At 36.2% G+C, this 13,932-nt stretch overlaps 1 protein-coding gene across 4 annotated transcripts; it reads right to left on the bottom strand.

The window, feature by feature from the left end:
• Nucleotides 1-86: 86 nt before the first annotated feature.
• Nucleotides 87-13,483, bottom strand: LOC103719221 (cytochrome c-type biogenesis ccda-like chloroplastic protein 2). Of its 4 annotated transcripts, none has more exons than XM_008808362.4 (12): nucleotides 13,256-13,483; nucleotides 13,025-13,096; nucleotides 12,792-12,847; nucleotides 11,292-11,419; nucleotides 11,100-11,185; nucleotides 10,947-10,978; nucleotides 5,320-5,481; nucleotides 4,124-4,196; nucleotides 3,829-3,929; nucleotides 1,682-1,774; nucleotides 1,363-1,409; nucleotides 87-491 (listed from the first exon to the last, which is right to left on the bottom strand). In XM_008808362.4, the coding sequence occupies exons 1-12, from the start codon at nucleotides 13,350-13,352 to the stop codon at nucleotides 416-418; spliced, it is 1,023 nt and encodes a 340-aa protein (XP_008806584.1). In that variant the 5' UTR covers nucleotides 13,353-13,483; the 3' UTR covers nucleotides 87-415. The 4 variants fall into 4 exon arrangements, with proteins under 4 accessions (XP_008806584.1, XP_008806585.1, XP_026665103.1 ...); XM_008808363.4 differs by having other exon boundaries at nucleotides 13,177-13,401; XM_026809302.2 differs by having other exon boundaries at nucleotides 13,186-13,299.
• Between the last annotated feature and the right edge of the window lie 449 nt (nucleotides 13,484-13,932).

Here is a 13,932-nt window from a genome sequence, read left to right as displayed (position 1 = left end):
ACCCTACAAATCCTGACATGAAAATCTGATAAACCATAATTGCTATACCTTTTCCCACTTATCTGTATCGGCAAACACAACAATCCTGGCAAAATAATTTGTGCCATAACAATTTTTGTACAGCTGATGTGCTTTTGAGAGATACTTTTATTCAAACATAATTAACAGATGGTGAATTCTCAAACTTGTATGGAGAACATGAATATCTTTGATCATACCATACAAGATGCTCTCAATGGACTGCAAAGCATTACTCATATATGGATGGTCCACAAAGTGCCCTCATATACAAACTACAAAGTGCTCTCAAGAGCTGCTTGAAATGGATGGTTGATCCATGCACAATCTTCACGAAATCCTAAATGATACTGGAAGAAAGAAGATGAATTTTTGTATTGGGTTGTCTTTTTAGTAGCTACATCACCATTGTAGTAGCAGGAAACAATCTATCCAGTAGGGTATAAACACCGCCACCCAGTAAAAGCGCCCCGCTGCAAAAGCAACTATATCATAAGAATTCAAATTTACCACAATGATAAAATAACATAAGTCTTTAAGATCAATAACTGCATCTTGCATCTAAAGAGATCTCTCTGGATAGTGCCCCGTTGGGGTTATTCTTGGAAGATGTAGTACCACTTAGGGATCCGTTTGGTAGGCTGTGTTGGGTTATTGGCCAGCTCAGGCAATCAAAGAAATGAAGCATCAGCCTGAACCCAACCAATCTAACAGAAATCCCATTTCCCAAACTTGAAAGCAGCTCAACTTTGTATTTTCGGCATCCATAACATAAGCCATATTCTGAGGAGCTGTGCTGGATTACATCAAGTCTGTAACTCTTGATGCTTTGATGGTACTATTTTTAGTAAACATACTGAAGGGAAGACATTGCACTGATATCAATTCAAATTGAGTTCAAGTTGCACTGGGATAAGGGTGTAATATAGTGACTTCGGTTGCACCAGAATGGAGACTAATGTAATCTCAGGTTAAGCTTCAGACCCAGTGGGGTTCTTGTAGCAACAAACTGGGCCTGACCCAACTTGAAACTTGGTCCTTCAAGGCCAAATTCAATCCAAATATTGAACATGGCTGCTCAATCCAACCAATATAACTGGTCACTTCAAGTTAGGTCTAGGCCAGCCAAACCCAAGTTGTGACTTTGGAACCCTAAAATATCATCTTAATGAATAATCAATCCTGCAAGCCCCAATATAGAAGGACCAACCTATATTTGCAAAATTTTCCCAACAATGAATGCTGCATCATAGTGTTTCAGATTTAAATATGCGGGTTTTCAGGAAAAAAAACACTGCACTCTTTAAAGTCCTTGAAATCATGTTATCACCCAGAAAATCATACCTCACGGGATTGATCCAGGCTGAAAACCTCCGGAATGAAAGCAAGCTCTGCATAAAAATCAATTTTATGTCAATGAAGACACTGGATGATAAAGTCCAACAAAACCTAACGATTGTGGTGTATTCTGGCATTTCATCCTTCTCACCTAGTTCCAGCAGCAGAGGGAATGAAAGTACAAAGTGTAGCTAACAATGACACAGTTCTTAACTGAAACATTTATTTCCAACTGATGGCACATTTTAGATCATAAGAGAACTTAGTTGACAGTTGAGAGTGTATCTAGTTCAAAAGAGTTGAGATTCTAATATGGATCACAAACCTGCAAAGCACCAGCAAAAGAAGCTGCAACTAGAAGTGGAGCAACATAGCCAGTTGTATATGTCAATAATAAACTTCCCCCAATAACTGGGTCCTGGCAGAAAAATGCTTCAGCTTACAAGCCAAAGTTAAAGATAATATCCCTTTGAGTAATTAAAGGAGCAACAGATGTGCATTAATGTGAAAAAGAATACATCATAAGTTCTCTATTGCTGATCATTAAATAACAACTAATGCAAAAAAAGATCAGCGAGAAAACATAGTGCAAGCTAAAGACAAATTCAGAAAATGATGAATTCAAAGAAATATTGGCAATCTATCTATATATGCAGTGCAACAAATTGCCCAAAAATAGAACCAATCCATGTGATTTAGCACTAGAGATAACACAGCCACAGAAATAATGAGAACAAGGTGTCTTGGTTGCACATACGATGCAGGCCTAGAGTAACTTCATCTGCATTTCCATGATCTTGATTACAAATATGTCCAACATCTGTTATGAAGGCAACAACACTCATATGGGAAACTTGTGGTTATAAATAACTTTTATTTGATGCCAACTTTCAAGTTTTAATTTTGAAAGTGGTCCTGTGTGTATCCTTTGACAAACATGTGTCACTATGTATATAGAGAGAGCATACAGCAAGGAAATAGATACAAACCTATAATTATAACCAACAGGATTTTCTAATCATTTGATCTTAGTAATATTGTACGATCCTCAAAAAACCCCACATAAGGTTGGCTTGTCATTTAATTGACAGCTGCTGCAATCATAACCAACAAGCCTCAACCTGACTATTTAAGGTATATCTATGAAACTTTTTTTTTCTTTTTCCTTTTTTTGCAACTCATCCTGATTAATGATTACATAAATCTGTCCATGTAAGAATTTTTGTGGACTCTAATTCAGAATGTCCTCAAATCACCAATATTCGGCCCTCAGTCCAGTCCAAGTGATATTATTCTTTATTAATCACCTTTCATTGCCATCATTTTTAGGTATCAATACTTTGCTCATCCCCATTCCAAGAAATGTTTCCAAAACCAGTACCAGCGACCGTATTGGTTAGGGATTGGGTCGGTATGGTATGAGACCCTACTATACCAAAACATGGTATGCAACACCATACTGGTACCTCTAGGCTTCACCCAATAGAGAGAGAGGGGGGGGGGGGGGGGTGCGGGAGAGAAAGGGAGGAACAATTATACCTCCAACCACCAAGCAGCAATCTCCAACCCCCAATCCGCAATCTCCAATATCTGATCTACGATCTCTAGCTCCCAACCCACGACCTCTGGCCTCCGATCAATGAGATCTGCAACCTCCGGCCTTTGACAGGCTTTGTTTGGATAGAAGATTTTAAGGGCGATTGGTGGGGCTGCCAGAAGGGGGCAATGGGTGAGAGCAATCAATGTGGTTGTTGCAACAACATGGTGGCTCGAAAGAGAGGGAGAGAGAGGCAGCAACATGGCGAGAGAGAGGAAAAAAAGAGAGACATGGTTGTCCTTGTGTCAGTGGTGATGGTATTGTTGGTGATGGAACCCTAACCATAGCAAGGGGAATCACAAGAAGAGGAGTTATGAGAGGCTACGAGATTTCGAGCCAATTTTGACCTGGGACCGAATCGGGAGGCTGAACTATCTCGGTTCCTAGCTGGTCTGGTTAAACTTTGGTTCTTAGTATGCTAACGATCACTTCATAATATTTAAAAGATTATATAAGATATGTGGGTCAAGCATGTGTACATGCGTCAAGCTTGGCCTTTCATTCCTATTAGAGGCGAGTCAGCTCTAGCTAATTTAGATCCTATCATAATAGTGAGTCACATCTGGTAAAAGCTTAGATATAATAGGACAATCATTTTCTGATCTTGTGTTAGATTGCACAACCATATTACACATGCAGATGAATGACATAATGACCCTAATGAAGATGATGATACAGTAAAAGAAATCAAATATTCAAAAGCTGAATCCCCATTGGAAGACAAGCAATAAAATGCAAGCATAAAATTACCAATTGTTCATAAATTACTGATTATAAATTTCGAAATAATTTTAAGTTTTTAATAACATATAGAATTTAAAGAATTCTAAAGAAATGCAAATCATGCCATGATTATGTGATTTATTTTGCAATACCCTGGATGCTGCCACATATCCCAGAAGTGTAGCAAGGACCGGTGTACTGCAAGGTGATGCAGCCAACGCAAATGTTAGACCAGCCAAATATGCTTGCACACCTGAAAGTCAAATTTTTGTAGAAAAAGTTATAATAGACCAGAGAACTAAAAACAAAAAAACAAAAAACAAACAAAAAAACAAACAAAAAAACAATCAAACAAACAATCAATCAATCAAACACACAAACAAATAAATAAAGCTTTTTAACTGAACTTTTAGCAAAACTAATATATGTTAAAGAAAGTTTCATTACTAGAAGGGAAGTTAGCTGCAGCAGAACGAGGATCAAAATTGTTAAAGAATGAGGGGAGTTGTAGTTCAATTATCTGCAAAAAAGAAGAACCTGATATAAGCAACATGATAGTGCAACAAGATAGTGCAACATGATAGTGCAACATGATGAGATATATCTAGAATGTAAAATAATGATGATAAGAGTGATTGATCTTGAATTGGAATAATTGATAGTTGGCTTGCATAAAAATTAGGAATACACATTTTAAATAGCAAATTGATAAAAGCATGTCTTAATTACAGTATGATTATTGGATAATAAAATCAAACATCAATACTGATGTGGCACATTATCTATCTTTGCCAGGTAGAAACATGCCATTTTAGTTAGAAGTCGATTTGCAACTGTATCTATTTATATCAGCAGACATGGAACTAAGCTGCATAATAGATTTCACTATTTTTGAGTTATTTGGAGGGGACAAAGCTTTCTGGAGCTATTAAAGTTACTAATATATGGAGTTCCACCAGAATTTAGCATTTTAGATAGAACTCAAGAAAAGAAATCTGAACTTAAGCGATCAATAACATTCAAGTAAACTATTAAAATTTTCAATGGAATACATGTACAAGTTAAGAGATTACCTATTATCTTCTTTGTTACCAATAACAAGAAAACTTGGGGTGCTTTAGACTGACAAGCAGTATTTTATATGTAAAAGTTGTACTAGCATATCACTGCATATATAGAAGCAAATCTGCAATTCCGCAAAGCTGATTCGAGAACCATACACGTATGTTACTAGTTTGGTATGGTAAGGTACACATCCCCTACCGAGACAGGCTTTCAACACCTTCTCTCACTCCCAGCCATGATAGCCTTTCAAAACCAGGTAGTACAGGGTGGTTCTGCTCGATTCAGATTGGTACAGACCGGTTCGGCTCATGGACTGAACTGATCCTCGGTATCTTATCGACAATATTGTGTGGTCAGTAAGGATTACAATGCCAGACCTTGCTGCAACTTAACATGTGCACATAGCAGATTACATTCTTTAGAGTCTTCATGTAACTTAATATTTACATGGAAAATTGTAATATTTTTTCTTAGAATACAGTCTAAAAGTCAATGAAGCAACTTAAGCCTTGGAGAAAAACATGAAGATATATATTTATTTCATGAAGAAAGTGCTTCCTTTTCAGTTGTGGAATTACCTCCAAAAGATTCAATCCCATAACAACCGCCAAGCTTGAAGCAACCAAAGGAAGCCCTTGTCCTATTTGACCATAGGCTTTTCCAGCAAAAGATGCAGCAATGCCAAGGATGGCTAATGTTGTTGCCAATCCCAATGAGAAAGCAACTGAGTTCCCAATTATCTAAGAAGAACAAAAGCAAAAACCTTATTTTAGGAAGTGGATAGTGAATAAATTATCTAGCACTATCTAGGGAACCAAAACAAATCATCATCCATATTCCACATTCTGGATTATCGAACATAGAATAAAATTAGAAATTGAGCAACTTTTTATATATAAAGTTTGTAATGTTATAAAGTATTTTAAAACTTAATTGTTATATTGCTAAAATAGGGTTTTGGGGAAGGAGCAAAAAAGGACTCAGATTACGTGCCACCTGTTATGTCATTTACACATTCCCGCAACTTTCTAGAACTAATGGCAAAAATGATGAAACATGGTATTTTATGCTATCAAAGACTTAAAAAATTGTATATTATTTATTTTTCTAGTCATAGCATCTAGTTTATAGTATCTTCACAAATGTATGCATGTAACTACAGGTGTCCCATGCATGGTGCATCAAAGGGTTAACTTGTGCCTAGTAAAATGTCTGAACTATCTTGGCATGTCATCATATGGAACTCAAAACAGAAAGTACATATTAATTGCACAAATGGACCACTTAACACATGGAAATGATAGAGAAGAATGCCTTGGTTTTGGTGGCAAAAATTAACCAACCTGACCCTATTTGGGCTGGGTATTGGTTCAAGCATTTCCTTCTTCGATTGGTCAAAAATTCTAACTCAGATAAAATTTGGGTCAGGTTTGGGTTGGAATCTTAAGCTGACTCAGGTCACAAGGATAGGTTTCTATTAAGAGGGTTGGTTGGGACCGTTGGGTTAGATTAAATATACAAGGAAGAGGACTCTGTCTTTGATGGAAGTTAATGGCTACCAAAACCAACAAACACCCGAAGGGTCTTCAAAGAATATTTACCCATTCCAAGATAGTCTCTAAAGTCTAAACACCTTCCCAATCCCATTCCAAGATACTCTCTAAACACCATCATAATCCCCATGTCTCCTTTTATGCCATTGTAAACCCTACCAGACCACAACATGGACTCCCAATCTCTTCTAACCTACCTCCATGGGACCCACAATGCACACTTCAATTCTTCTCTTACCATGAAACCTAACCCATGTACTAAGTCTTCTACCACCATGAGAACTAGACTCATGCATTCCCCTTTTATCTTCAACAGTTGTGAAACCCCATTTCTTCTAACCACTGTGAGATTTATTCATTAGATTTCATTTTCAACTTCTCTCCTCCTCCTCTTCATCATCACATCTAGAGTAGCTCAATCCTTGCTTGGAGAAATTGTGGAAAGATGCATATCTATACGATCTTTGATCTTTCTTCATACCAACCAATACTACCAGTCCATCAATCTGGTGTACAAACACTCTCTAGTGTTGTTTTTAAAAGTACTATTCTTTTAATAGTTTAGCACCTAAGGTGTTTGTATTTTTTTCGTTGCTATATTGTAGTTCCTTTAACTGTAATTGATACTCTATTTTTGGTTTGGCTATAAGCTTCTTTTGAATGGAATGTTCTTGTGGTTTCAGGGGTACTTATTCATACTTGGTTCAGTTCGTTGCCTTGAATAAGTTGGCATCAATTATCCATTAAACAAAATTACAAGCCTATATGTATGATATCCACATACAGGCTTTACCTTGTATTTCCCTCCATTTATGCAATAGATTTTTGTGCTTTTTTTTAAATAAATAATTGAAGTTTTTCTGTCCGTGCTGATAATCAGTAGTTATGATATGATGGTGTGTTAATATTACATTTTCATATTTGCACTATCAATATTGAGAGGTTCCAAAATATTTTTATTTTTTTGTTGTATAATTAGGTCAAAATGTCTGAGCCAATTGTACCTGATGATGCTGATAAAACTGATGGAGATCATGGAAAGGCACTGAACAGTTCAAAAGCTAACAAAAAGTTTTCTGAATTTGGGAATATTTTGATCCAATAGTGAATAGACCTTATGATAAACCAAGAGCAAAGTGTAAAAATTGCCTAGCAATGTATATCCTAAAAGGTATTTATGGAACAATGTATCTTAAATGCCATATTGATAACTGCAAGGAGACTTGTGAACACAATATACAACAAATGCCCCTTATCCACGACTGGGGATATGATCTTTCAATCTTATCAGTTCAATGAGGATGCTTTTTGTGAGGCAACAGAAGTGGCTATAGTTAAACATGAATACCCATTTCAGATTGTTGAACATGATGGCTTGAGAGCTGTATTTAGTGTTCTTAAGCCTGAATATAAGCCAATCACTAGCAATACAGATAAAGCTGACATGCTGAAGCTACATGAGGAGAAAAATATATTAAAGGAACTATTACAGTCAATTTCTGGTAGAATTAGTATAACTACTGATTTGTGGACATCAATCGCAATGAATGGATATTTGTGCATTACTACTCATTCATTGATAATGATGGGAAATTGCAAAAACATATTCTGAAATTCAGACACAAGCCACCTCCACACACTAGAATTGCACTTGCATGAATAATCTCCAAAATGTTAAATGAATGGGACACTGACGACAAGTTGATACCAATAACAGTGGATAATGCATCATCAAAGATGTTATGATGGATATGTATAGGATTCAACTCAATTCAAAAACAGTTTAATTGATAGGCAGTATTTTCATGTGCGATGTGGTGCGCATATCCTATACCTTATTGTGGAAGATGGCTTAAAGGAGGTAAACTCACGCATACGAGAGAAACTGAAATACATTAAAGGCTTGGAAGTTAGAAAAAGAAAATCTATAGATTACATTAAAACCAATTAAATATTGATTGTAAAAAGGGGCAGAGGCAGAACTTTCCAACAAGATGGAAATCTAAATTCCTTATGGTTGAGAAAGCCCTTCTTCATCATCATGCTTTCCATCACTTGATGTTACAAGATTCAGGCTACATTAATTGCACATCTAATGGTGAACGGACTAATATTGAAAATTAATAAATTCCTTAAGGTTTTCTATGATGTCACAAACACATTTTCAAGAACATTGTATCCCACTTCAAACTTATTTTCTCATGGTATTTGAAAGTTCAACCACGTCTTTGACGAGCTGAAAAGCAAGGATAGTTTCATGAAGAATATGGCATGGAGAATAGATGTGGATTTTGACAAGTACTGGAAGCAATGCCATAGTTGTCATTGCAGTGATTTTAGATTCTAGATACAAACAGAAAGGGGCGGAGTCTGTTTTCATAAAAATTCATGGCGCTGGAGCTGCAGAGAATACCGAGATTGTGAAACAGAAACTTTATGCTCTTTTTAATGAGGACATGAGTCACTTCTATAGTTGATAAGGCTTCTAGTTCTGCAGCAATTACACCCTCAAGCTGTAATGGGAATGGAGATGATAAAACGGAGGTAAGCACATTTACTCCTTTTCATTTAGGTACATTATTTGAATATAAAATTGATAATTTATAATATTAAAAAGAAACTTTACCTTTATGTATATATTTGCAATGCAGGACTATGGATTGTTCTTGAGTTCAAGTTCTACTTGTCATGAAAGAAATCAGAAAGAGATCAGTATTTGGAAGAGCCACCAATGGATAGAAAGCAGCAATTGGATATTGGATCATTTTCTGAGCTTTCAAAAATGGCTCGTGATATTTTAGAAATCCCTGTATCTACAGGGGCTTCAGAGGCTGCATCCACTGTAGGTGGAAGAGTATCGGACCAATTTCGTAGCTCTCTTAGAAAAAAAGAACAATGAAGCTATCATATGCACCTGAGGTTGGTTGTTCCAATTGCAAGGTAATTTTAATATTTTAATCTTGAAGTTGCATTTGCTTATCAATTATTCATTGATTTTATTATGATAGTTTAAAAGTCAAAACATATACTAATTTTTTGATTTTTTTCTGTTATAACAGATAAGGGAGGAAAAGATGTTGATGAGGAGTCCCTTGATATTGATATGACTACCTCTGCACCTAATGATTCTCATGGGATTGAAATGTACGCTATCTATTGCCTCATGGTCAAAAATTTCATTAATTATAATCTAATACAGGTTTCTTTCTTTTTTCTTTCAGTGCTCAAACTCTTGGGGAGAGGAGAAATAGAACATGATCAAGTGAATTAATCAGAGATCCAGCTAAATTGAAGATATTGTTTTGCAAATCATTTTGTAATGACTTTAGAGTTTATCACTTTGACTAATCTGTTTCTTTGGGCTTATATTATTGGTTACATAGTGGGATTTGAACTTGATATTTTGATCAACAATATTTAACATTATCATGATTTCTTTCCCTATCAACTATCATCTGTGTTCAATTGCTTGCTTTTGTTCTTGATCGCTCAAATGGAGGTTGATGTATAACCATGGTTGATCAAGAATTGGTTGAAGCAAAAGATCGCAAGTAATTCACCAATTACCATCATACTGTGTCAAAACAGGTTAGATTGGGCAGTTAGGTGGGTCAGGCCAGGTCAAATCATATTAAGGTTAGATGGGCCAAATTTGGGTTGTACGAGTGGATCATAATGCGGGTCATGTGGGTCGGGCTGGGTTATGTGTGGGCTCGGGTCAAAGATTTTTAACTTGATCTCAGGTTGGGTCAGGTTTGGATCAGGTTCTCTAATGTAGTACTTCTATCTTGACCTGACTCAAACTTGACCAACCGATCATTGCCACCCCAGGTTTAGTATTAGTTGAGCAAAATCAAAAATAATATGAGATACTCATTTCTAGGGTGCCTTGCATCTTGAAGACACCACAAATTCAGTTTACTTCCACTCCATATGACTCTACACATGCATGCACATAATGGATCATTCAAGAAAATAAGCACCAACTCTGGTCTTATCAAAATGTGCAAAGTTACAATGGGACAAGAAAATTTATTCTTATTGATACATGCATTTCAATATCAAAATTCATTCAGATTTATATAAAGTGTTTATACTTTATATAAAATGCTTACATCTATCGAGGGTTTTCAAGATAAATATATGCAGATCTTAGAAGAGAGTTAGAAGGAAAAGACATGGAGATTTATCAATAAGGTTTATCATTTTACATATAATTTATAATTTGCTTATTCACACAAGGGATTGTATAGTGAAATAGTTTGATTTGAAACAGGTCGCATTTCACTTGAAATTTATTAAGTTAGGTAACTATGGATCGCACTAGTTGCTTGAGTTCCACCTGACCTACAACTTCCATATCATCAAAATATGAATGCTAATTAACTGATTGTTTATGCCAGAAAAGTGTATTTGGCTAAATTTGAGCCTACAGTAGATATGCAAGCCTGGGATTCTCTTAACGATGTCCTTTAATATTATCAAATCAGATATGTCTACCTTATTAGATTTTCAATTTCTTTTTATTTTGTCATTAAACTTAAATACCTTGATAGTGGATCCTTATTCTTTTTTTACACTAGTAAATGATTTAAAAATATCTTATACGCTCTTATAGGAAGAGAAATGTTCCTTTTAAGATCAATTGTTACCTCAGCTCGACTTTTTCCAGAGCCAAAAGCTCCTGAAATATTTCCAAAGCAAACATGCATCAGGAAATGAATAAAGTTGCTTAAGTGTTCAGAAATAGCATGATTTAATAGATTAATCATATGTCTTATTTCATAATAACTTTGAGTACATACCAATGTAACCTAGAGTCAGTGGCAAAACACTTAATGTACAAGGGGACAAACTAGTTACAAGTCCTGCACCAAAGATCACTGCTACACTGCAAAAGACAAAGAAATAAAGCAGAATGACAATGGAAAGTAGAACCAACCTATTGGTGATTAAATACTTATCTGTTAATGTGGATTCATGAAATAACACTCAACCTAGTGAAACTGAGGGCAGACAACTGATCCTGAACAGCTGCATTAGCCTGCTGTCCAGCTGAATATAATAAACCTCCAAGCCAATCTCCAAGATTTATATCAGCCAGAAAAGGGATAGACGCTCCATCCTGATTCAAAAAAGAATAGCTTAATTCCTGATATTATTTACCAAGAGTTGTCACATGTAATAAAAGATATAAAATGCTAAGCATATATACTATAAAATAACATATATCTAGGCATATATAGTTATATACTATAAAACAGCATGCATATATATACTAGAAATTAAAATGTGATGAGTATAACATGAGTATAACAAGCTGAAATAAAGAGAATATATTTTCGGAATGGTGTTAAATGGTACAGAATTATTTCATAAAAGTGAACAAGTGTAAACATATTACCCACAGCTCATATATGTTCAACCCTAAATTGTTCGAACATCTTCAACATAAGAATGAGACACAGAATTTCAACAGAAGGCATCCATCAAATATAGTGAATAGCTTTGAGAGCCCTTAATCCCAAATTCAATAGCCTTGCATGATTCAATTAGCCAACAACATCACTTTAATCTATGATTCAGCACTGTTAAACCAAGTATTTATTATATGGATAAAATGCTGAAGGAAGATACCCAGAAAATTATAACTAGAGGAGTGACGAAGATGGACAAACTGAAGAATTTTAGTGTCTGTTCCACAAGGTTTACATTTGAAAAAATCAAGGAGGGAGTAGGACTAGGACCTCAAATAGCAGAACACATTCTTCCCCAAGTCTTATTTCAGTTCTTCATTTGCAAAAATACAAAAAATGAAGCCTTCTAACATGTATTTGGAATTGGATTAATCAAATGCCACCAAGAATGCCTTTCTTTCATGTGGAATAACCATATGATTTGTCTTACTGAATGATACATATGAAAAAGGAACTTTGTCAAAATTAGAAGACTGATTGTTTGCCAAAGACGAGTAATAAGCAGTAGATCAGCTTTTAAGTCCCTGCACAAATGCGGTACAACTACGCAGCCTCTTGTTTATTATCTATGGAGTTAAATTGATATCCTATACCAATGTAATGATGAGATTAATTAGCCATTTGCATGAACTGGTTCAGCAATTTGAGTGGTAGAGCAATATTTGATATGATTAAACAGTATTATGTTAAGTTTTCCTCTCAGTTCTTTTGTTGTAGAGCAGGCATCTTGCTTCTTTAATTTCAAGGATCCAGTATTTCGATTACTAGTGCTTTTGTTAAGCCTTATGGACTTTTCACTCCAATTACATTATATAATTCAGTGCTTCTGCTTTTCCTCTAGACAAGTCGGACTCAGTTGTATGTCCCTTTGGTAAACTAGTCTCATCTTAGTAGTTATCTGAATGAGATATTTTAATCTATTTAGGGTAGAAGAAACAATTTGAATGCATAAATAACCACCACATGTATATTTATGTGGAATACAATAAGACCAGAATCGACCGTGAGCAAATCTCTTACCAAGGCATGTTCCAGTGGCAAGGCCTTTGCAGCATCAATTGCGACCAAACTCCCCACTGGAAGCAAACCATACCAAAATAAGAAAAAACAGGCCTTTAATCGAACACATTGCAAGCACTAATGTATTACTGGGTTAAATCTTCCACAACAGAGAACGCATATAGAAGCAGCTACAAACAAGTAATAAATTTAAATAGAAGCGTTCATGTGAGAGAATAACGAAGCTAGTTCACCTGTAAAAGTGAGCGCCGATATGGGGGGAGATATGTTGGGCATTTTGACAAGCAATTCGCGTTCCGTTTTACCTGAGATAACATCTTGTCTCCGTTACTTGATGTTTGATATGGAAAAGAAATCCATCAAATGATATAGGATAGTTGCAGACTTGCAGGACATTATATTGCGCACGGGCGCGCGTGTTCGTGTGCTTCCGTGTGCGAGAGAGAGTGAAGGGAGGAGCTTGCCAGGGGATTTGAGCTGGCTTTTGACGACAGAGAACTTGGTTGGAGCGGAGAAGAGCGGCGTGCTCCAGAGACAGCAGCAGCTCACGCCGGAAGTCATGTTATATATTCTTTCCACTCCCAATCTTGCAGAGTCGTGGGGGGGGAAGAACAAGGAAAGAGAAGTTATCAGAGCGAGAGCGAGAGAGAGAGTTGGGGGAAGAGTGACTCGTGCGAGCGGAGCTCGGATCCGGATTTTCCGCGTAGAAATTTATGCGGCCGTTCCGGATAAGGCTGCAAATAGATGGGTTTAACCCATGACCCGACCCGCTTAGACTCATCCGATCCATTTTGGAGGACCTGTGGGGCCAGATTGGTTTCTAAAATTAGCTCCGTTCTATTTTCTGAGTCAGATCTGCATTTACTGAATTTAGATTTACCCTCATCTAATTCGACCCATTTGAAATTTGGATAATTTTGAGTTTTTAATCTTACGACCCAACCCGACCCGATAACTATAAAATTATTTGGGCAGAGGTGTAAATAAATTTTAAAGCCATGAATGGATTGACCAGAATCGAATCTGATCCGAATTCGAATTTTTTGCATTGGCTTCGAATTATACATTAATCCGAACTGATCCGTTGAGTCAAAAATTGTAGTGGTGAATTCGATCCGACCTGATTTTCTATTGAATTGAG

Source organism: Phoenix dactylifera, chromosome 3 (genome assembly GCF_009389715.1).
Source record: "Phoenix dactylifera cultivar Barhee BC4 chromosome 3, palm_55x_up_171113_PBpolish2nd_filt_p, whole genome shotgun sequence".
Lineage (NCBI taxonomy): Eukaryota > Viridiplantae > Streptophyta > Magnoliopsida > Arecales > Arecaceae > Phoenix > Phoenix dactylifera.
This window is presented reverse-complemented; position numbering and strand designations above follow the sequence as displayed.

Excerpts from the sequence above, each read along its gene's own strand:
- LOC103719221 (XM_008808362.4), bottom strand. The coding sequence starts at position 13,352 with ATGACTTCCGGCGTGAGCTGCTGCTGTCTCTGGAGCACGCCGCTCTTC. Across the intron at positions 11,420-12,791 it reads TGCCACTGGAACATGCCTTG|GATGGAGCGTCTATCCCTTT; the intron begins GTAAGAGATTTG and ends TTTTTGAATCAG. Across the intron at positions 492-1,362 it reads GCCTGGATCAATCCCGTGAG|CGGGGCGCTTTTACTGGGTG; the intron begins GTATGATTTTCT and ends TTGCTTTTGCAG.